At 52.5% G+C, this 20734-nt stretch overlaps 3 protein-coding genes and 1 long non-coding RNA gene across 6 annotated transcripts in view; 2 read left to right on the top strand and 2 right to left on the bottom strand.

Moving 5' to 3' along the window:
• Positions 1-20499, top strand: TAS1R1 (taste 1 receptor member 1). Its single transcript, XM_050787557.1, has 6 exons — positions 1-210; positions 11284-11590; positions 15671-16432; positions 17435-17647; positions 17969-18089; positions 19396-20499. The coding sequence occupies exons 1-6, from the start codon at positions 20-22 to the stop codon at positions 20325-20327; spliced, it is 2526 nt and encodes an 841-aa protein (XP_050643514.1). The 5' UTR covers positions 1-19; the 3' UTR covers positions 20328-20499.
• THAP3 (THAP domain containing 3) overlaps positions 1-20734 on the top strand; it is a 399270-nt gene that overhangs the window by 324159 nt on the left and 54377 nt on the right. The window lies entirely within an intron of this gene.
• PLEKHG5 (pleckstrin homology and RhoGEF domain containing G5) overlaps positions 1-20734 on the bottom strand; it is a 614078-nt gene that overhangs the window by 91458 nt on the left and 501886 nt on the right. The window lies entirely within an intron of this gene.
• Positions 2619-20734, bottom strand: part of LOC126952715 (uncharacterized) — an 18531-nt gene continuing 415 nt past the window's right edge. The window contains exon 2 of the long non-coding RNA XR_007725014.1: positions 2619-3193. This is a non-coding gene — a long non-coding RNA (uncharacterized LOC126952715). The remainder of the gene's footprint in view (positions 3194-20734) is intronic.

A 20734-nucleotide genomic window follows, 5' to 3' on the forward strand; every position in this document is an offset into this window, starting at 1 on the left:
GCGCGGGCGTCTGGCCAGCATGCTGCTCTGCACAGCTTGCCTGGTTGGCCTGCAGCTTCTCATTTCCTGCTGCTGGGCCTTTGCCTGCCATAGCACTGAGCCTTCTCCTGACTTCACCCTCCCCGGGGACTACCTCCTGGCAGGCCTGTTCCCTCTCCATTCTGGCTGTCTGCAGGTGAGGCACAGACCCGAAGTGACCCTGTGTGACAGGTGAGTGAGGGGTCAGCAGAGCCACACTTAGTGGGACCCCTGGCTATAGGACCCCTCTGCCTGCCATCCTCAGCCAGGACCTTGCCTCTGCCTTTGCCACCTGAACTGTCTCTAGGCCTTGTCCATCAATCCGCTTGCCACCTGAGTGCTGGCTAGACCTTCCTAGACACTTCGGCCAGCTTCCAATTATTTCGCCCTTGCTGTTAGAATGTGTTGTAACTCCATTGAAATTGGTTCTTGACTTTGTACTGTACCTAGATGGCCAGGCCTAAGCAAGGGTGTCCTTTTCCCTCTTCTATCTTCTCTCCACTCCTACCCATATTCAAAGCTCCCTAGAGTCCCAGATGACAAGTATGGTTCTCCATAGGGTGGCAAGGTAAGACACATCCCATTAGATGCTTTAGGAGCTTAGGTTGGTGCCATCGTAAAGTCAACAATCTAGGTAGAGGGGAACTACTGCTTTTATTTATTTATATTTTATTTATTTTTTATTTTTTTGAGATGGAGTCTCGCTCTGTCATCCAGGCTGGAGTGCAGTGGCAGAATCTTGACTCACTGGAACCTCCTCCTCCTGGGCTCAAGTGATTCTCATGCCTTAGCATCGGGAGTAGCTGGAATTATAGGTGTGTGCCACCACATCTGGCTACATTTTTGTATTTTTCGTAGAGACAGGGGTTTCACCACGTTGGTCAGGCTAGTCTCGAACTCCCAACCTCAGGTAATCTGCCTACCTCGGCCTCCCAAAGCACTGGGATTATGAGTGTGAGCCACCACGCCCAGCCTGCTTTTCTTTTCTTTCCTTTTTTTTTTTGTTTGAGACCGAGTCTTGCTCTGTTGCCCAGGCTGGAGTGCAGTGGCACTATCTCGGCTCACGGCAAGCTCCGCCTCCCGGGTTCACGCCATTCTCCTGCCTCAGCCTCCCGAGTAGCTGGGACTACAGGCGCCCACCACCTCGCCCGGCTAGTTTTTTGTATTTTTTAGTAGAGACGGGGTTTCACCGTGTTAGCCAGGATGGTCTCGATCTCCTGACCTCATGATCTGCCCACCTTGGCCTCCCAAAGTGCTGGGATTACAGGCATAAGCCACTGAGCCCAGCCCCATTTTTTGTACTTTTAATCAAGACAGGGTTTCAGCCAGGCATGGTAGCTCACGCCTGTAATCCTAGCACTTTGGAAGGCTGAGGAGGGCGGATCACCAAGTTAAGAGATCGAGACCATCCTGGCTAACATGGTGAAACCCCGTCTCTACTGAAAACACAAAAAATTAGACGGGTGTGGTGGTGGGCGCCTGTAGTCCCACCTACTCGGGAGGCTGAGGCAGGAGAATGGCGTGAACCCAGGAGGCAGAGCTTGCAGTGAGCCTAGATCGTGCCACTGCACTCCAACCTGGGCAACAGAGCAAGACTCCATCTCAAAATAAATAAATAAATAAATACATAAAGACAGAGTTTCACTATGTTGGCCAGGCTGGTCTCGAACTCCTGGCCTCAAGTGATCCACCCACCTTGGCCTCCCAAAGTGCTGGGATTACAGTCGTGATCCGCTGTGCCCAGCCAGAAGGTATTTTTTAGATTTAGTAAACATTTACATCAATAGAATTGAGCTGGGCACGGCGGCTCACGCCTGTAATCCAAGCAACTTTGGGGGGCTGAGGCAGGTGGATTGCCTGAGCTCAGGTGTTCGAGACCAGCCTGGGCAACATAGTGAAACCTTGTCTCTACTAAAATACAAAAAAATTAGCTGGGAGTGGTGGCATGCGCCTGTAATCCCAGTTACTTGGGAGGCTGAGGAAGGATAATTGCTTGAACCTGGGAGGTGGAGGTTGCAGTGAGCAGAGATCACACCATTGCACTGGTCAACGTGTGAAACCCCGTCTCTAGTAAAAATACGAAAATTAGATGGATGTGTGGGTGCACACCTGCAATCCCAGCTACTCTGGAGGCTGAAGCAGGAGAATTGCTTGAACTGGGATTGGGGGCGTGGAGGTTGCAGTGAGCCGAGATCGTGCCATTACACTCCAGCCTGGGCAACAAGGCAACAAGAGTGAAATTCCATGTCAAAAAAAAAAAAGAGGGAGAAAGAGAGAAAAAAAAAGCCAGGTGCGGTGGTTCAGTGTAATCCCAGCACTTTGGGAGGCCAAGGTGGGCAGATCACCTGAGGTCAGGAGTTCGAGACAGCCTGACCAACATGGAGAAATCCCCTCTCTATTAAATATACAAAATTAGCCGGGCATGGTGGCATATACCTGTAATCCCGGCTACTCGGGAGACTGAGGCTGGAGAATCACTTGAACCCGGGAGGCAGAGGTTGCAGTGAGGCGAGATTGTGCCATTGCACCACAGCCTGGGCAACAAGAGCAAAACTCCATCTTGTAAAGTTAGCCGAGAGAAAGAACGAGTAGACCCAAAGTCAGGCAAGCAAGTTTATTAACCTGCTGGGCTGCCCCACAGCAATCCGAGGAAGCAGCAGCCCGGGCTTACAGACTAGAGGGTATAAGTATATTTTAGGGAGGGCGCAGGGGCGCCTAGGGGCTGTTTCTGGGTAAAACCACTTCCTGGTTGATGGGCAGATGTTAGGGGGAAAAAACAACAGCTGGGGAACATCTGCCTTGGCGGAGGACCTGTAGGCGGTGAGAAAAAGAGGGGACAGAGAAAAACGGGGTGGGGAAAACATCCGCCTTGGCGGAGGGCCTTTGCTGGGTTGGGTCCCTAACATTCCAGCCTTTAATAGGTAATAGAGAAGGGGTGGCGTTGCCTTCTGACTGCTTCTAGCTGAAGAGGGGCGATGTTTATGAAGAAAGGCTGTGGGGTTGGTACAGTTGTTCTTGAAGCCGCTGGTATTCTTGAAGTAGCATCATGTCTTGTACTGACCCATCGAGAGCGAGCGAGGGCTGTTAGCACGTTGTCACCTCTCACCATGGGCGAAGGCTCTAATACGGTCCCGTAAAAACTGGGTAAGGAGATGTAGGAGGCACGGGCCAAATGCTAAAAGGAGAAAAAGGGCAGGACCCAGGAGGGGCATTAGCCAGGGTGCCTAGGGGTTACGAAACCTCTGGGGCCAGGAGTCTGAAGGGCGCTGCCTGATTTCAGAAGCCCTTTCATTAAACCGTCAGGCTGCATCTCGTACTAGTCCTGACTGGTTAGTATAGAAACAGCACTTGTCTCCTAAGAAGATGCACAGTCCACTTTTTTCGGCAGTGAGGAGATCTAAACCTCAACGGTTTTGAAGTGACACTGCTGCTAAAGAGTCTATTCAGGGCTGGGCATGGTGGTTCACGCCTGTAATCCCAGCACTTTGAGAGGCCGAGGTGGGCGGATCACAAGGTCAGGAGATCGAGACCATCCTGGCTAACACGGTGAAGCCCCGTCTCTACGAAAAATACAAAAAATTAGCTGGGCATGGTGGCAGGTGCCTGTGGTCCCAGCTACTTGGGAGGCTGAGGCAGGAGAATGGCCTGAATCTGGGAGGCGGAGCTTGCAGGGAGCCCAGGTGGCGCCATTGCACTCCAGCCTGGGCAACAGAGCGAGACTCTGTCTCAAAAAAAAAAAAAAAAAAGTCTATTTGGGACTGGAGAATAAGGATAGATTCAGCTATGTCTTGTTTTTTTTTTTTGAGACGGAGTCTCGCTCTGTCGCCCAGGCTGGAGTGCAGTGGCGCGATCTCGGCTCACTGCAAGCTCCGCCTCCCGGGTTCACGCCATTCTCCTGCCTCAGCCTCCCGAGTAGCTGGGACTACAGGCGCCCACAACCGCGCCCGGCTAATTTTTTGTATTTTTAGTAGAGACGGGGTTTCACCATGGTCTCGATCTCCTGACCTTGTGATCCGCCCGCCTCGGCCTCCCAAAGTGCTGGGATTACAGGCGTGAGCCACCGCGCCCGGCTCAGCTATGTCTTGTAGGCTGTCCAAGCGATCTTTTGAGAGAGCGTGATAGTAGGACAGAGAGGTGGACAAGTGTTGGGGTGATAAGGCCCAACACCAGGCCGTGGGGGCTACGAAGTCCAGCGGAGTCAAAGGAATAAGAAAAGACGAGAGAAAGTGGGACCAGGGGACCAACTCTAGTATGGAGGCTGCGAAGGACCTGAGCTCTGGGAGCCCACCCTATTTATTGGTGATCAAACAAAGGAACAGGTGGCGAGGATGTGGGGGTTGAAAGGAAGCACTGTATCAAAGTGCATGAGCTGCAGCTGTGAGGGTGTAGCATTTTCTTTGAAACATATGGCTACTTGAGATAATGGGAGTGCTAGAAGCAAGGAGCCAGCAAGTCTAGAAACATTCCAAAGGCCATGAGGGTTTTTTTCTTTTCTTTGTTTTTTTTGAGACAGAGTCTTGCTCCCTTGCGCAGGCTAGACTGTAATGGTGCAATCTTGGCTCACTGCAAGCTCCGCCTCCCAGGTTCACGCCATTCTCCTGCCTCAGCTTCCCGAGTAGCTGGGACTACAGGCGCCCGCCACCACTCTCGGCTAATTTTTTGTGTTTTTAGTAGAGACGGAGTTTCTCCATGTTAGCCAGTATGGTCTCAATCTTCTGACCTAGTGATCCGCCCTCCTCGGCCTCCCAAAGTGCTGGGATTACAGACGTGAGCCACGGCGCCCGGCCAGGCCATGAGGGGTTTTAGACCCTGGACCCTGGACATGTTCCAAGACTCTTTTACATTATGTCAGACATGCAAGCCTGCCTCAGCTTCTCTCCCATCACTCAGCTTTTCTCCCAACAGACAAGCCTGCTATCCTTGTTCCTGTTGCAGTAGTAATTCCTAGTCCTATAAGCAGGCGTATTAGCTGTATAGCTCTGCGTTGACGGACTCGAGCTTTAATAGGGATTGGTAAACTCTGATTTCCAGGGGCAATGTCAATTTTGGGGTTTAAGAAGACTAGGGTGCAGGTGCCAGTCCAATTGGTAGGGAGGCAGACATAGGTTGAGGTTCCACACAAGAAAGATATACCTTGGCTGGGCAGAAAGAACTGGTTATGTATACTGAAAAAGCATGTGAGTTTATTGTTTTCATTCTCCCACATGCCTAGAGTGCTTGCTAAGGCGGCTCCAGTGAGTGGCTGAAAAGGAGTTGCAGGGATAATTGGAGTGGCTCCTCGTGTTTTATTCTCCCATTGGAGAAAGAATTGTTTTGTGTCTACCAGGAGCCATTCGAAAGAGTAATTGAAAGAGGGCCGGGCGCGGTGGCTCAAGCCTGTAATCCCAGCACTTTGGGAGGCCGAGACGGGCGGATCACGAGGTCAGGAGATTGAGACCATCCTGGCTAACACCGTGAAACCCCGTCTCTACTAAAAATACAAAAAACTAGCCGGGCGAGGTGGTGGGCGCCTGTAGTCCCAGCTACTCCGGAGGCTGAGGCAGGAGAATGGCCTAAACCCGGGAGGCGGAGCTTGCAGTGAGCTGAGATCCGGCCACTGCACTCCAGCCCAGGCTACAGAGCAAGACTCCGTCTCAAAAAAAAAAAAAAAAGAGTAATTGAAAGAGGGTATAAAGAGGCATTTGGCCGGGAGGGGAGCCATGCTGCAAGAGGTCCATGGGTGAATGGCCATACAGCTTGTATGTCTGCCATTACAAAATCTTGACTGTTTAGTAAAGAGCTGGTGGTGACTTTTGAGGGTCCTGAAAAGTGGACGAGTTGTTTAAATTCGGCCGTTTTGGTGACCTTAAAATTTTGGTGGGCCGGGCGCGGTGGCTCAAGCCTGTAATCCCAGCACTTTGGGAGGCCGAGACGGGCGGATCACAAGGTCAGGAGATCCAGACCATCCTGGCTAACACAGTGAAACCCCGTCTCTACTGAAAAATACAAAAAACTAGCCGGGCGAGGTGGCGGGCACCTGTAGTCCCAGCTATTGGGGAGGCTGAGGCAGGAGAATGGCATAAACCCGGGAGGCGGAGCTTGCAGTGAGCTGAGATCCGGCCACTGCACTCCAGCCCAGGCTACAGAGCAAGACTCCGTCTCAAAAAAAAAAAAAAAGAGTAATTGAAAGAGGGTATAAAGAGGCATTTGGCCGGGAGGGGAGCCATGCTGCAAGAGGTCCATGGGTGAATGGCCATACAGCCTGTATGTCTGCCATTACAAAATCTTGACTGTTTAGTAAAGAGCTGGTGGTGACTTTTGGGGGTCCTGAAAAGTGGACGAGTTGTTTAAATTCGGCCGTTTTGGTGACCTTAAAATTTTGGTGGGCCGGGCGCGGTGGCTCAAGCCTGTAATCCCAGCACTTTGGGAGGCCGAGACGGGCGGATCACAAGGTCAGGAGATCCAGACCATCCTGGCTAACACAGTGAAACCCCGTCTCTACTGAAAAATACAAAAAACTAGCCGGGCGAGGTGGCGGGCACCTGTAGTCCCAGCTATTGGGGAGGCTGAGGCAGGAGAATGGCATAAACCCGGGAGGCGGAGCTTGCAGTGAGCTGAGATCCGGCCACTGCACTCCAGCCTGGGCGACAGAGCGAGACTCCATCTCAAAAAAAAAAAAAAAAAAAAAAAAAAAAATTTTGGTGGTCGTTTGGGGCTTGAAGCTGTAAGGTATGGTTACATTGATGGGACAGTAGGTGACCTAAAGGCAGACCTGAGGGCAGGTTACATTGGATACACACAGGGGCTTAGAAAGTCAGACCGGTGTCAGTGGTCGCAGGGCCGCGAATGGGCTTGTCATTACTTGTATATTGGGTAAGGCTGGAGATATAGGAGCGTAAAAGTTGTACTATGCGCCCTGTCAGAGTGTTTTTTGTCATATCTATGACAGAAAATTTAGCCAATGACTGCATGTCTAAAAGTTGTAAAGGGCTTTTCCCTTCATAACGGGGGTGATAGGTTAACTTAGTAAGAACCCAGTCTTTTGAGGGAACAGGGGTGGCAACATAGGTGGTGGTTAATAGGGAGATACAAAGCCAGCAGTCTTTTGCTAGGATGGGGTTGGACTGGTTTAGTAGGGAGGGAGTTAAGCTAAGGGTCTTGTAGAGGTAGCTGGGTAGTATTGGAAGGGGAGGTGTGGCTATGTGGGGCAGCCAATGGATTAGGAGAGTTAGATAGGCAAAGAGTAAGTAGGAAAGTAAATAAGTGCATTTCATCTGGGGAAAAGTCATATAGGGTGCCTTGAAAGAGGAGGTCATCTATCCACTCTAAAAGAGAGTCCAGAGTGGGAGTTTGGAGCTGAAACCAGGAGATGTCTTGGTGGAGAGGATGAAGAGGGTGAAGTGGCAAGGTAGGCAGGAACAGGGCATTTGAGAGAAATCAGGAATGTACTTGCGATTGTCAGGAGGAGAAAGAGCAGTCTGGGTATTGTTTAAGTGTCTCCTTTATGGACAGGCATGAGGCAGAGTTTAGTTGGGCCAAGGAGGGTACTGGAGAATTGGCGGAAGGCAATAGGTGGGTCAGCTGTAGGCGGATCAGTTGTAGGAGCCCTTTTTAATCTAGAAAGTTGGTACCAAGAAGCATGTCCTGAGAGTTTGGCTGCAGTGGGGATTGTGAGGATGATGTGGAAAGGGGCTTCCCACTTAGACCTGGGGCTGGTCGGGTTAAGAGTTTTTAAGAAGACATGCTTTCCTGGAAGGAGAGTCTGGTTGGTGGGGCCTTCATGGGGTTTTGGGAGGGCCTGGTCAGCTTGTTCACAGAGGAGATGGTGGATGAGAGAGAGTGTTGGGAGGTATTCTCCTAGCTGAGAGTTAGAAGGGGGCCTGTTTTGTAAGAGGAAAGGGCGTCCATACATTAACTCAAATGGACTGAGGAAAGAGGGTGCTTTTGGGCTGGCTCTGATGTGTACTAGGGCTATGGGCAGAAGGGAGGTCCAGCATTTTGGACTTCAAGAGTGAGTTTGGTTAACTGAGTTTTAAGGACGCCATTTGGCCGGGCGCGGTGGCTCACGCCTGTAATCCCAGCACTTTGGGAGGCCGAGGCGGGCGGATCACAAGGTCAGGAGATCGAGACCATCCTGGCTAACACGGTGAAACCCTGTCTCTACTAAAAAATACAAAAAACTAGCTGGGCAAGGTGGCGGGCGCCTGTAGTCCCAGCTACTTGGGAGGCTGAGGCAGGAGAATGGCATAAACCCGGGAGGCAGAGCTTGCAATGAGCTGAGATCCAGCCACTGCACTCCAGCCTGGGCGACAGAGCGAGAGTCCATCTCAAAAAATAAATAAATAAATAAAGGAGATTGGCTTGCCTGCTACTAGCATAGTTACCCTGGGTTCTGATGCATTGATGGCAGTTGGGGCTGGGGGCCCTGCGACTTGTCCGTTCTCAGAAGCTAGGTCAAGGAGTTGCGGGAGTGTAAGCGATTCTTCACTTTTTGTCTCGCTGAAGGGGAGGTGGTTCTGAGGTGCAGGCTTTTCTGTCCATCTGTTGAGATGACGGTCAGACTTCTAGTGGCCTGTCTGCTGGCAGACTGGGCAAGGGCTCTTCAGCACTTGTGGGTTAGGACATGCCTGCGCCCAGTGGCCATCTTTGCCACACTTAAAGCAGAGCCTGGGAGGATTACTGCTATCAGGTCTTTTGTGCCCTTGGGTACTATGGCTACGTTGACAGATAGCCACAGCTAGAAGCTGGTATTTAGCGTGATCTCTCTCTTTAGGCTCTATCTAATTTACTTTGCTCATCCCTGTTATTGAAGACTTTGAAAGCCAGGTTAAGGAGGTCTTGTGAGGTTTGAGGGCCATCTTCAGCCTTTTTAAGTTTGCGCCAGGTGTCGGGGCAGATTGGGAGATAAAACAGGTATTAAGAACAACAGTTCTTTCTCGGGAGGAAGGGTCTATGCAAGTATATTTTTGGAGAGCCTCTGTAAGGCGGGAAAGGAATTGGGCAGGATTTTCATCTGCCTTTTGGGAAATGTCTTAAGGTTTTCAAAATTTACAGCCTTATGGGCAGCTTTGTTAAGGCCTGCAATGAGGCAGGTAATCATATGGTTACGGGATGCCCGGCCAGGGTCTGTGGGTTGGTACTCCCAGGAAGGCTCTTCCTGGGGAACAGCAGTGACTCCTATGGGCTTAGTAGGATCTTGCCGATGAAGATTGGTGGCGTGTGCCTGGGCTGCGAGACACAATCTTTCCTTCTTTTCTGGAAGGAGGGTGGAAGAGAGGATGATGTAGAGATCATGCCAAGTGAGTTCATAAGATGGGGTAAGATATTTAAATTATTTGTTATAAGTTTTGGAATTGGAGCAGAGGGACCCAAGATGTTTTCCAATTTGGGAGAGGTCAGAGAGGGAGAAAGGGACGCGGACACGGACAATCCCCTCAGCTCCTGCCACTTCCCGGAGGGAACGTGAGGGGGCTGGTTAAGGGGCATGTTGGGACTGAGAACGGGTAAGGGGTAGAGACGGTGAGAATTCGGAGTCAGAGGCAGGGTGGTTGGAGAGAGGGGGAGAAGGGGGCAGAATAGGAACGGTGACATAAGGTGGGGGATTCGGGTGGTTTAATGGAGGACCATGATGGTGGCGAGGAGGGGGAAATTGGCGGGGTTAAAAGAAGAGGAGTCATTGACTGGGGCTGTAGGAAGAGTGGCAGAGGGCAAGTTGGGTTTGGAGCAGGCGAGGAGGATTTGGAAAGTAGAACAGGACTGGCAGAGAGAAGGGTGGCTACAGAGAGTGAAGAAAGCCTGAACATAAGGAATCCCGGACCATTTCCCATTGCGGTGGCAAAAGTTGTCTAAGTCTTTAAGTACGCTGAAATTGAAAGTGCCGTTTTCGGGCCATTGGGAGCTATTGTCTAATCTGTATTGAGGCCAGGCAGTATTAGAGTAGAAAAGCAGCTTCTTAGGATGGACCTTTGAATGGAGCCTGAGGACGTTGAGGTTGCACAGAAGATACCCAAGAGGGGTGGTCTTAGGAAGCGTAGAATGAGAAACTCCTATGGTGAATGGAGGGGGGTGGGTAGGGGAAGAAGAGACTGCCGGTCAACAAGGATGGCAGGAGAGGGTGTCCCCTGTCCTGGAAGCCCTGTCCAGAATAGAGGAGGTAGCCACTGAGTCAGGCATCCCTGAAATGGAGAAGCCAGAGGCCTGGAGGCCAGAGGAAGCCCTTGGTTGCCAACAATGGGAGAGTCCGAGAAATCCTCCAGGTCTTCGGCAGGTTCGGGAAGGGGAGGGTGGCCAGGAGAGAGGTGGGATGAGGGGGAAAGGCTCTAGCACACAGCCCGCGAGGAGGGAGGGAAGGAGAGAGTGAGAGAGAGAGAGAGAGAGAGAGAGAGAGAGAGAGACAGAAAGTCCTCTGGGGACTCCCGGCCAGAGCCTACCCATTCCTGGGTTTCGGCACCGAAATATAAGGTTAGCCGAGAGAAAGAACGAGTAGACCCAAAGTCAGGCAAGCAGGTTTATTAACCTGCTGGGCTGCTCCACAGCAATCAGAGGAGGCAGCAGCCCAGGCTTAAAGACTAGGGGGTATAAGTATATTTTAGGGAGGGAGTGGGAGCTGTTTCTGGGTAAAGCCACATCCTGGTTGATGGGCAGATGTTAGGAGAAAAAAACAACAGCTGGGGAACATCCGCCTTGGCAGAGGGCCTGCAGGTGGTGAGAAAAGCAGGAGATGAAGAAAAACAAACAGGTGGGGGGAGGGAACATCTGCCTTGGCAGAGGGCCTTTGCTGGGTTGGGTTCCTAACACATCTCAAAAAAAAAAAAAAAAAAAAAAAAAAAAAAAAAAAAGCCTGAAGTTTCTGTATAAGGAGGGACTTGAGGGAATTCTGCCTCCATAGCATCTTAGGACTGAGGAGCATAGTAACATCAATTCTTTACAGAATGTCCAGCCTGCTGGTCTGTCCTGCAAAATTTGAACTTGCCAGCCCTCACAATGTGACCCAATTCCTTAAACTAAATTTCTCACTCACTCTCTCTCTCTGGAGAACACTGACTAATGTAGCAGGTTTCTCTGCTCCAGGACCTCAGGACCTTTTTGATGCTAATATGCTTCTCCATCAGGGCCAGCTTGTTCCTCCTGCTGAGCTTCAGAGCCCTTGTTGAAGTTGTGGTTTGGGGAACTGGACCGATGACCTCAAAGGTTCCCTTCTACCCCCAAGCCTCAGAGTCTAGGAGGCCAGAAGGTTTCAGCAGGGCCTTGTCCTTCTTAGCTCTCTCTGCTTGGCTTTCTCCACAGGACTGGTAGCTTCAATGAGCATGGCTACCACCTCTTCCAGGCTATGCGGCTTGGGGTTGAGGAGATAAACAACTCCACAACACTGCTGCCCAACGTCACCCTGGGGTACCAGCTGTATGATGTGTGCTCTGACTCTGCCAATGTGTACGCCACGCTGAGCGTGCTCTCCCTACCAGGGCCACGCCACATAGAGCTCCAAGGAGACCTTCTCCGCTATTCCCCTAAGGTGTTGGCGGTGATTGGGCCTGACACCACCAACCGTGCTGCCACCACAGCCGCCCTGCTGAGCCCTTTCCTGATGCCCCTGGTAAGCTGGAGCCTCAGACCTTTGCCCATCTCCCTTCAGGCAAGTCTGGGCTGGGGCATGTGGGCAAGAGCTGCTGTCCCCTCAAGGTTGCCTGCCCCCGGATCTCTTGGGTGGTCACTGCTCTTTAGTCACAAGTCAGGGGTCCCTGCCCAGCATGGTTCTGGCCCCAGCCTTCCAGATCCCTGCCTCCACTCTCATGGGAAAACCCATTCTCCTTGGGAACTGCTGCCACTCAGCTGCACCCCTACTGCCCTCCACTCCCCTCCTCCCTCCAGAGGTTCCATTGCCTTTGTTAGGAATGGACACCCTGGACAGGCACTGTGGCTCATGCCTGTAATCCCTTGGGGAGGCTGGGCAGATCTCTTGAGGCCAGGAGTTTGAGACCAGCCTGGCCAATATGGCGAAACCCCATCTCTACTAAAAATACAAAAGTTAACCGAGAGTGGTGGTGTGTGCCTGTAATCCCAGCTACTCGGGAGGCTGAGGCAGGAGAATTGCTGGAACCTGGGAGGTGGAGGTTGCAGTGAGCCAAGATTGTGCCACTGCACTCAAGCCTAGGTGACAGAGTGATGCCTTGTCCCCCCACCACCACCCCCAAAAAAGGACACCCTTTGCTTCCCACCCCATAGACTGCTCCACATCATCCCAGTCTCTCCTGACTGCCTTTCCTTCTTCCTTCCTGGCTCAGAGGTGCTGACATCCCTCACCTTGCTGAGATCAGTCCTGTCCCTGTGCTTATTCTTGCCCTGTACCTTGGACCACAGCCCCTCCTTGGCTTATGGATTCTTCCCCATGGGTTCCTGCCTGGCCTGTGGTTGCCGTCATCCCTCTCCCTCCTCTAGGCTCTCTACACTGAGCACTGACTCTCTGCCCCTTCCCATGGAAGCTTCCTGCTGGCTTCTCCCTCCCCTCATTGCCTCTCAGCCCCTGAGGGCTGCCCCCGCCACTCTTGCTTTTGCTGTGAGCTGGGGCACCTTCTAGGTCTCCAAATCCTACTTTGCAGTCCTTCTTTATCTTAGGTGACTTCTTTTTTTTTTTTTTTTTTTTTTTTTTTTGAGACGGAGTCTGGCTCTGTCGTCCAGGCTGGAGTGCAGTGGCTGGATCTCAGCTCACTGCAAGCTCCGCCTCCCGGGTTTACGCCATTCTCCTGCCTCAGCCTCCCGAGTAGCTGGGACTACAGGCGCCTGCCACCTCGCCCGGCTAGTTTTTTTTGTATTTTTTAGTAGAGACGGGGTTTCACCGTGTTAGCCAGGATGGTCTCGATCTCTTGACCTCGTGATCCGCCCGTCTCGGCCTCCCAAAGTGCTGGGATTACAGGCTTGAGCCACCGCGCCCGGCCCTTTTTTTTTTTTTTTTTTTTGAGACGGAGTCTCACTCTGTCGCCCAGGCTACAGTACAGTGGCGTGATCTCGGCTCACTGCAAGCTCCGCTTCCAGGGTTCACGCCATTTTCTTGCCTCGGCCTCCTGAGTAGCTGGGACTACAGGTGCCTGCCACCACACCTGGCTAATTTTTTGTAATTTTAGTAGAGACAGGGTTTCACCATGCTAGCCAGGATGGTCTTGATCTCCTGACCTCGTGCCAGCCTCAGCCTCCCAAAGTGCTGGGATTACAGGTGTGAGCTACGGCACCCGGCCTATCTTAGGTGAATTATTTGTGATTTTTTTTTTTTTTTTTTTTTTTTTGAGACAGTCTCACTCTGATGCCCAGGCTGGAGTGCAGTGGCACAATGTTGGCTCACTGTCTCCAGGCTCAAGCGATCCTCCCACTTCATACTCCCAAGTAGCTGGGCCCACAGGCATGTGCCACCATGCCTGGCTAATTTTTGTATTTTTTGTAGAGATGGAGGTCTCACTATGTTGCCTAGACTGGCCTGGAACTCCTGGGCTCAAGCAATCCACCTGCCTTGGCCTCCCAAAGTGATGAGATTACAGGCATGAGCCACCATGCCCTTTGTGACATTTTAGACCAGTCCTCCTATGAGAGTCTTTCCTTGGAATTTATGCCCCCCCAGCCCCCTGCCCGTGCCTGGCTTTCACTTGCAGCCCTTCTCTCCTCTTGTCCCACTTCCTCTGAAGAGGCAGGTGATTCCCCGGAGCAAGTTTCACCCTCCTCTTCTCCCCTTTTCCAGTTCCCAGGCAGGCTGTGGGCTTGTGGCTTAACTTCCCATTCTCAGTCCCCTCCCCTCTGATCTGAGCCCCTGATGCTGGCCCAACCTCACCATATCATGGACCCAGCAGAGTGCAGATTGACCTTACCTCCCTACACAACAAAAGCCTCTTTTCTTCCTGTATTGGCCCCACCCCTCTGGTGGAGGGTAGTGATGGAGCAGCCATCACCCGAGTCCTGCCCACTGCCGCTCCTCGTTGCCCTGCTCCCCATCTTTCGTCCTCTCTGGCCTCCTTTTCCACTGCCACAGCCACAGCTGGAATTCAGACCAGCATTATCTCTCAACTAGATTCTTCCATCAGTGTCCTAAGGCTTCCCCCTGGTTCTAGTCTTGAATCTTTTCTAACTCATTCCTCACTGAAGTCAGAGATATGCTCATAAAATGCAAGTCCTGGCCGCTGTGGCTCACGCCTGTAATCCCAGCACTTTGGAAGGCTGAGATGGGCAGCTCATGAGGTCAGGAGTTGGAAACCAGCCTGGCCAACGTGGTGAAACTAAAAATGCAAAAATTAGCTGGTGGTGGTGGCAGGCACCTGTAATCCCAGCTACTCAGGAGGCTGAGGCAGGAGAATTTCTTGAACCCAGGAGGTAGGTGTTGCACTGAGCTGAGATCGTGCCACCGCACTCCAGCCTGGGCGATACAGCAAGACTCTGTCTCAGAAAAAAAAAGAAAAAATGCAAGTCCGAACATAGCACTTCTCTGCGGATGTCCTTAGGGCCTCCCTGTAGCTTATAGCAGTGGCCCCCAACCTTTTTGGCATCAGGGACTGGTTTTGTGGAAGACAATTTTTCTATGGACAGGTGTGTGAGGGGTTGGTTTCAGGATGATTCAAGTGCATTACATTTATTGTGCACTTATTTATATTATTACATTGTTTTATTTATATAAATAAATACATAAATTTTATATATATATATATATATATATATATATATATTTTTTTTTTTTTTTTTTGAGACGGAGTCTCGCTCTGTCGCCCAGGCTGGAGTGCAGTGGCGTGATCTCGGCTCACTGCAACCTCCACCTCCCGGGTTCAAGCAATTCTCCTGCCTCAGCCTCCGAAGTAGCTGGGAGTACAGGCACTCGCCACCATGCCCGGCTAATTTGTGTATTTTTTAGCAGAGACGGGGTTTTGCCATATGGCCAGGCTGGTCTCAAACTCCTGACCTCGTGATCCGCCCACCTCGGCCTCCCAACGATGTTGGGATTACAGGCGTGAGCCACTGCACCTGGCCATCGTGTATTAATATAATAAAATAATTCTACAACTCCCCATCATGTAGAATCAGTGGGAGCCCTGAGCTTGTTTTCCTGCAACTAGATGGTCCCATCTGGGGGTGACGGGAGACAGTGACAGGTCATCAGACATTAGATTCTCATAAGTAGCGCGCAACCCAGATCCCTCACATGCGCAGTTCACAGTAGAGTTCACGCTCCTACAAGAATCTGATGCTGCTGCTGATCTGACAGGAAGGGAGCAGCTGTAAATACAGATGAAGCTTTGCTTACTCACAAGCTGCTCACCTCCTCCTGTGAGGCACGGTTCCTAACAGGCCACTGACCTAACTTCTACCCTGACCTACACATGCTTCTCTTCTTCCTTGCAAACTGCCTCCAGCGGAAGTCCCTGAAGGTCCCCAAACACACCAGACTATTTCACTCCTATGCAAGTTTTGTCTCCTTTGCTTGGAATGCATCCCCTCCCCTCTTGTTCCCAGGCAGATTCCCACTCCTCCCCCACAACCCGCCCTGGTGGAGCCTTCGCAGGTGATTTGTCAGTGTCACAGGGTGAATGGTGCTCTCCTGGTCTCCCCTGCTCCCTGCATCCCCACACCCAGCACAGGCCCAGGCATTGGGGGGCCTTCAGTGGAGACTTATGCCACTGAACTGGCTGAATGGCACCTCCCACAGATCAGCTATGGGGCCAGCAGCGAGACGCTCAGCGTGAAGCGGCAGTATCCCTCTTTCCTGCGCACCATCCCCAACGACAAGTACCAGGTGGAGACCATGGTGCTGCTGCTGCAGAGGTTCGGGTGGACCTGGATCTCTCTGGTTGGCAGCAGTGGCGACTATGGGCAGCTAGGGGTGCAGGCACTGGAGAAGCAGGCCACTGATCAGGGGATCTGCATTGCTTTCAAGGACATCGTGCCCTTCTCTGCCCAGGTAGGCGATCAGAGGATGCAGCGCCTGATGCGCCACCTGGCCCAGGCCACGGCCACCGTTGTGGTCGTTTTTTCCAACCGGCCGTTGGCCAGGGTGTTTTTCGAGTCTGTGGTGCTAGCCAACCTGACTGGCAAGGTGTGGGTCGCCTCAGAGGCCTGGGTCCTCTCCAGGCACATCACTGGGGTGCCCGGGATCCAGCGCATTGGGATGGTGCTGGGCGTGGCCATCCAGAAGAGGACTGTCCCTGGCCTGAAGGCATTTGAAGAAGCCTATGCCCGGGCAGACAAGGGAGCCCCTAGGCCTTGCCACAAGAGCTCCTGCTGCAGCAGCAATCAGGTCTGCAGAGAATGTGAAGCTTTCACGGCACACACGATGCCCAAGCTCAAAGGCTTCTCCATGAGTTCTGCCTACAACGCGTACCGGGCTGTGTATGCAGTGGCCCATGGCCTCCACCAGCTCCTGGGCTGTGCCTCTGGAGTTTGTTCCAGGGGCCGAGTCTACCCCTGGCAGGTAAGAGAGCCCACCCCAGCACCTTCTGTTGGAGAGAACAGCCAATCCTGAGACAAGCAGAGTGGGCACTCTCTGGTCACCCTAAATGCCAAGGGTGATAAATGTGACTAACTTATGGACTGGTTTTTTTTGAGACAGAATCTGGCTCTGTTGCCCAGGCTGCAGTGCAGTGATGCGATCTCAGCTCACTGAAACTTCCACCTTCTGGGTTCAAGTGATTCTCCTGCCTCGGCCTCCTGAGTAGCTGGGATTACAAGCACCCACCATCACGCCTAGCTAATTTTTCTGTTTTTTTTTTTGAGACGGAGTCTCGCTCTGTTGCCCAGGCTGGAATGCAGTGGCGCGATCTCGGCTCACTGCAAGCTCTGCCTCCCAGGTTCACACCATTCTCCTGCCTCAGCCTCCCAAGTAGCTGGGACTACAGGCGCCTGCCACGACGCCTGGCTAATGTTTTTGTGTTTTTAGTAGAGACAGGGTTTCACCATGATAGCTAGGATGGTCTCGATCTCCTGACCTCGTGATCTGCCTGTCTCTGCCTCCCAAAGTGCTGGGATTACAGGCGTGAACCACTGTGCCCGGCCTAATTTTTGTATTTTTAGTAGAGATGGGGTTTCACCACGTTGGCCAAGCTGGTCTCGAACTCCTGGCATCAAGTGATCCTCCCGCTTCAGCCTCCCAAAATGCTGGGATTACAGGCGTGAGCTCTCTTCTCTTAGACAGATCTTTCTCTCTGATCCTTACCTTCTCTCACCCACTGTGTCTTGGAAGTGTCAAGTGACAAGGTCCAGAGCTAAAACTGTCTGTAAAGGAGCCTTTGTTAGAGGCCTCCTCTCAGGAGGTTGGTGGGGAGGGTTGAGGGGCTTCCTAAGAAGGAAGGGACTATACCTTCCCGATGGGCTGAAACCACCAGGATGGAAACCCAGGAAGCCCCCAGGCCCTTGCTTCTGGGACCATGTAGGTCTGTGCTGTCTATGGTGGCTTTGTGATATGTGTTTCTTTCAGCTTTTGGAGCAGATCCACAAGGTGAATTTCCTTCTACACAAGGACACTGTGATGTTTAATGACAATGGAGACCCCCTCAGTAGCTATAACATAATTGCCTGGGACTGGAGTGGGCCGAAGTGGACCTTCACAGTCCTCGGTTCCTCCACATGGTCTCCAGTTCAGCTAGACATAAATGAGACCAAAATCCAGTGGCATGGAAAGGACAACCAGGTAATGGGGATGTGGTCATTCACCAGGTAACTGCCTTATGGGCAGCCTAGAGTCTGGGTGTCATGCTGACACAGTGTACAGGGAGCAGGAGGGGGACCCCAGGGGTCCAGCTGCCACCACTCTACCCATCCTGGCCAGGGAAGCAGGGAAGACATTCCATAGGCGAGTGTGCAGAAGCCCTGGGGTGGAAGTTCACATGACCAGGGGCCCTGCCCTGGGATGAGCCGTGAGGGCAGATGCACAGAGATTCCGTTTTCTGTTCCACATGTGAGCTGTCCTTTGACTTGGGCCCCTATGTGTGGCCCCTCTGGCTTCTTACAGGTGCCTAAGTCTGTGTGTTCCAGTGACTGTCTTGAAGGGCACCAGCGAGTGGTTACAGGTTTCCATCCCTGTTGCTTTGAGTGTGTGCCCTGTGGGGCTGGGAGCTTCCTTAACAAGAGTGGTGAGTGGGCAATGGAGCAGGCGAGCTACCCAGCACTCCCGGGGGCTGCACGGTGGAGGGAGGCCTCCCTTGGTCCCCATGTGCACATGCCCTGCCTCTGAACCAGGGCCCAGTCACTTGGCTGCCAGTTAGCTTCAGGTTGGAGGACTCCTGCTACCAGACAGAATTCTGATAAAGAGAATCAGCCACTGGGTGCAGTGGCTCATGCCTGTAACCCCAGCACTTTGGGAGGCCAAGGCGGGCGGATGACCTGAGGATCAGGAGTTCGAGACCCGCCTGAGCAACATGGTGAAACCCCATCTCTACTAAAAATACAAAAAAAATTAGCTGGGTGTTGTGGCGCATGCCTGTAATCCGAGCTATTCGGGAAGATGAGGCAGGAGAATCTCTCGAACCCGGGAGGCAGAGGTTGTGGTGAGCTAAGATTGCACCATTGCACTCCAGCCTGGGCAGCAAAAGCAAAACTCCATCTGAAAAAAAAAAAAAAAGAAAAAGAAAAAGAAAGAATCAGCCAACTGAAATCCTTAGACTGAGGTGTGTCCTCTATTAGACAGCTGTCATCACAACTCCTACAAATGCAATCGTATCCTGAATTCAACCTCTTTCTCTAAATGAATGTAGCTATTGTTCCCTTTGTGCCCTCTTGTCCTACTGTCCCTTCTGTTGCCCATGCCAAAGACAGCTAGCTCCTTGAACAGCTTGGCCTGAATACAGATACTAGCATGTCTGCAACAGAGAAAAAAAACAGCATTCCCCATCCAGCAATGCAAGATCAAGAACAGAGAGCAAATTAAATAGCTAAGGACTCATGTCCTTCGTTGGTGTCCAGGGGCCACATTCTTTCCTTTCACCATCTCTGTAGGGACAGGAATACTTCCCTTCTGTCCTCAGAGGGTCAGGACTCAGAGAAACCACAGAGCAGCAGCTAAGGAAAATGGTTCATGGAAATGCTGGAGAGAGAGAGGGGTTAAAATGCCCTCCCTTGGGAGCAGGCTGCTCCCATTGGATCGTAGCCTCTCTGTTATGTGGGCAGAGCTACCAGGGTAAGGTCCTCCCTAGGGTTTGCAAAACCCTCATGGGATCATGAGCCATATAGAACTGACCTGTGGGTCTCCAGTGTGTAATTAACACAGGCATTTTGAGGAAATGCTTGGCCTCAGGCCCCACTCCCGGCTACCCCCATCCCACCATGCCTAGCACAGTCTAGCTGCCTGGGTACAATTCTCCCAGTATCTTGCAGGCCCCTATTTCCTATTCCTACTCTGCTCATCTGGCTCTCAGGAACCTTCTTGGCCTTCCCTTTCAGACCTCTACAGATGCCAGCCTTGTGGGAAAGAAGAGTGGGCACCTGAGGGAAGCCAGACCTGCTTCCCACGCACTGTGGTGTTTTTGGCTTGTCAAGAGCACTCCTCTTGGGTGCTGCTGGCAGCTAACACACTGCTGCTGCTGTTGCTGCTTGGGACTGCTGGCCTGTTTGCCTGGCACCTAGACACCCCTGTGGTGAGGTCAGCAGGGGGCCGCCTGTGCTTTCTTATGCTGGGCTCCCTGGCAGCAGGTAGCGGCAGCCTCTATGGCTTCTTTGGGGAGCCCACGAGGCCTGCATGCTTGCTGCGCCAGGCCCTCTTTGCCCTTGGTTTCACCATCTTCCTGTCCTGCCTGACAGTTCGCTCCTTCCAACTAATCATCATCTTCAAGTTTTCCGCCAAGGCACCTACCTTCTACCGCGTCTGGGTCCAAAACCATGGTGCTGGCCTGTTTGTGATGATCAGCTCAGCGGCTCAGCTGCTTATCTGTCTAACTTGGCTGGTGGTGTGGACTCCACTGCCCACTAGGGAATACCAGCGCTTCCCCCATCTGGTGATGCTTGAGTGCACAGAGGCCAACTCCCTGGGCTTCATACTGGCCTTTCTCTACAATGGCCTTCTCTCCATCAGTGCCTTTGCCTGCAGCTACCTGGGCAAGGACTTGCCAGAGAACTACAACGAGGCCAAATGTGTCACCTTCAGCCTGCTCTTCAACTTCATGTCCTGGATCGCCTTCTTCACCACGGCTAGTGTCTACGACGGCAAGTATCTGCCCGCGGTCAACATGCTGGCTGGGCTGAGCAGCCTGAGCAGCGGCTTCGGCGGGTATTTTCTGCCCAAGTGCTACGTGATCCTCTGCCGCCCAGACCTCAACAGCACAGAGCACTTCCAGGCCTCCATTCAGGACTACACGAGGCACCGCGGCTCCACCTGACCAGTGGGGTCAGCAGGCATAGCTGGTAGCTTTCTCTGTCCTGAGGGTCGAAGGTCAAGCAGGCCAGGGCTGTTTGGGAGGCCTTTGGGCACCTCAGTCTGGGGTTGGGACGTGTAAGCGCCCGGGAGAGCCCAGACCAGGCTCCGGGCTGCCAATAAAGAAGTGAAATGCGTATCTGGTCTCCTGTCGGGGAAGAGGGTGAGGTGCCGCGGATTCAAGTCTGAACCCAGAACCTGGAAAAGGCTTGGTGCCCAGCTTGACGTTGCTAGGCAACCCCGGAGGCGGGCCCAGCGCCAAAAGAACAGGGCGTGGCCTCATCCCCTCATCCCATTGGCCGTTCTCTGCGGGGCCCCGCCCTCGGGTGCCGGAGCTAGAAGATCTACGCTTCCGAGGCGCCCCTCCTGGCC

This window comes from Macaca thibetana, chromosome 1 (genome assembly GCF_024542745.1).
Source record: "Macaca thibetana thibetana isolate TM-01 chromosome 1, ASM2454274v1, whole genome shotgun sequence".
Lineage (NCBI taxonomy): Eukaryota > Metazoa > Chordata > Mammalia > Primates > Cercopithecidae > Macaca > Macaca thibetana.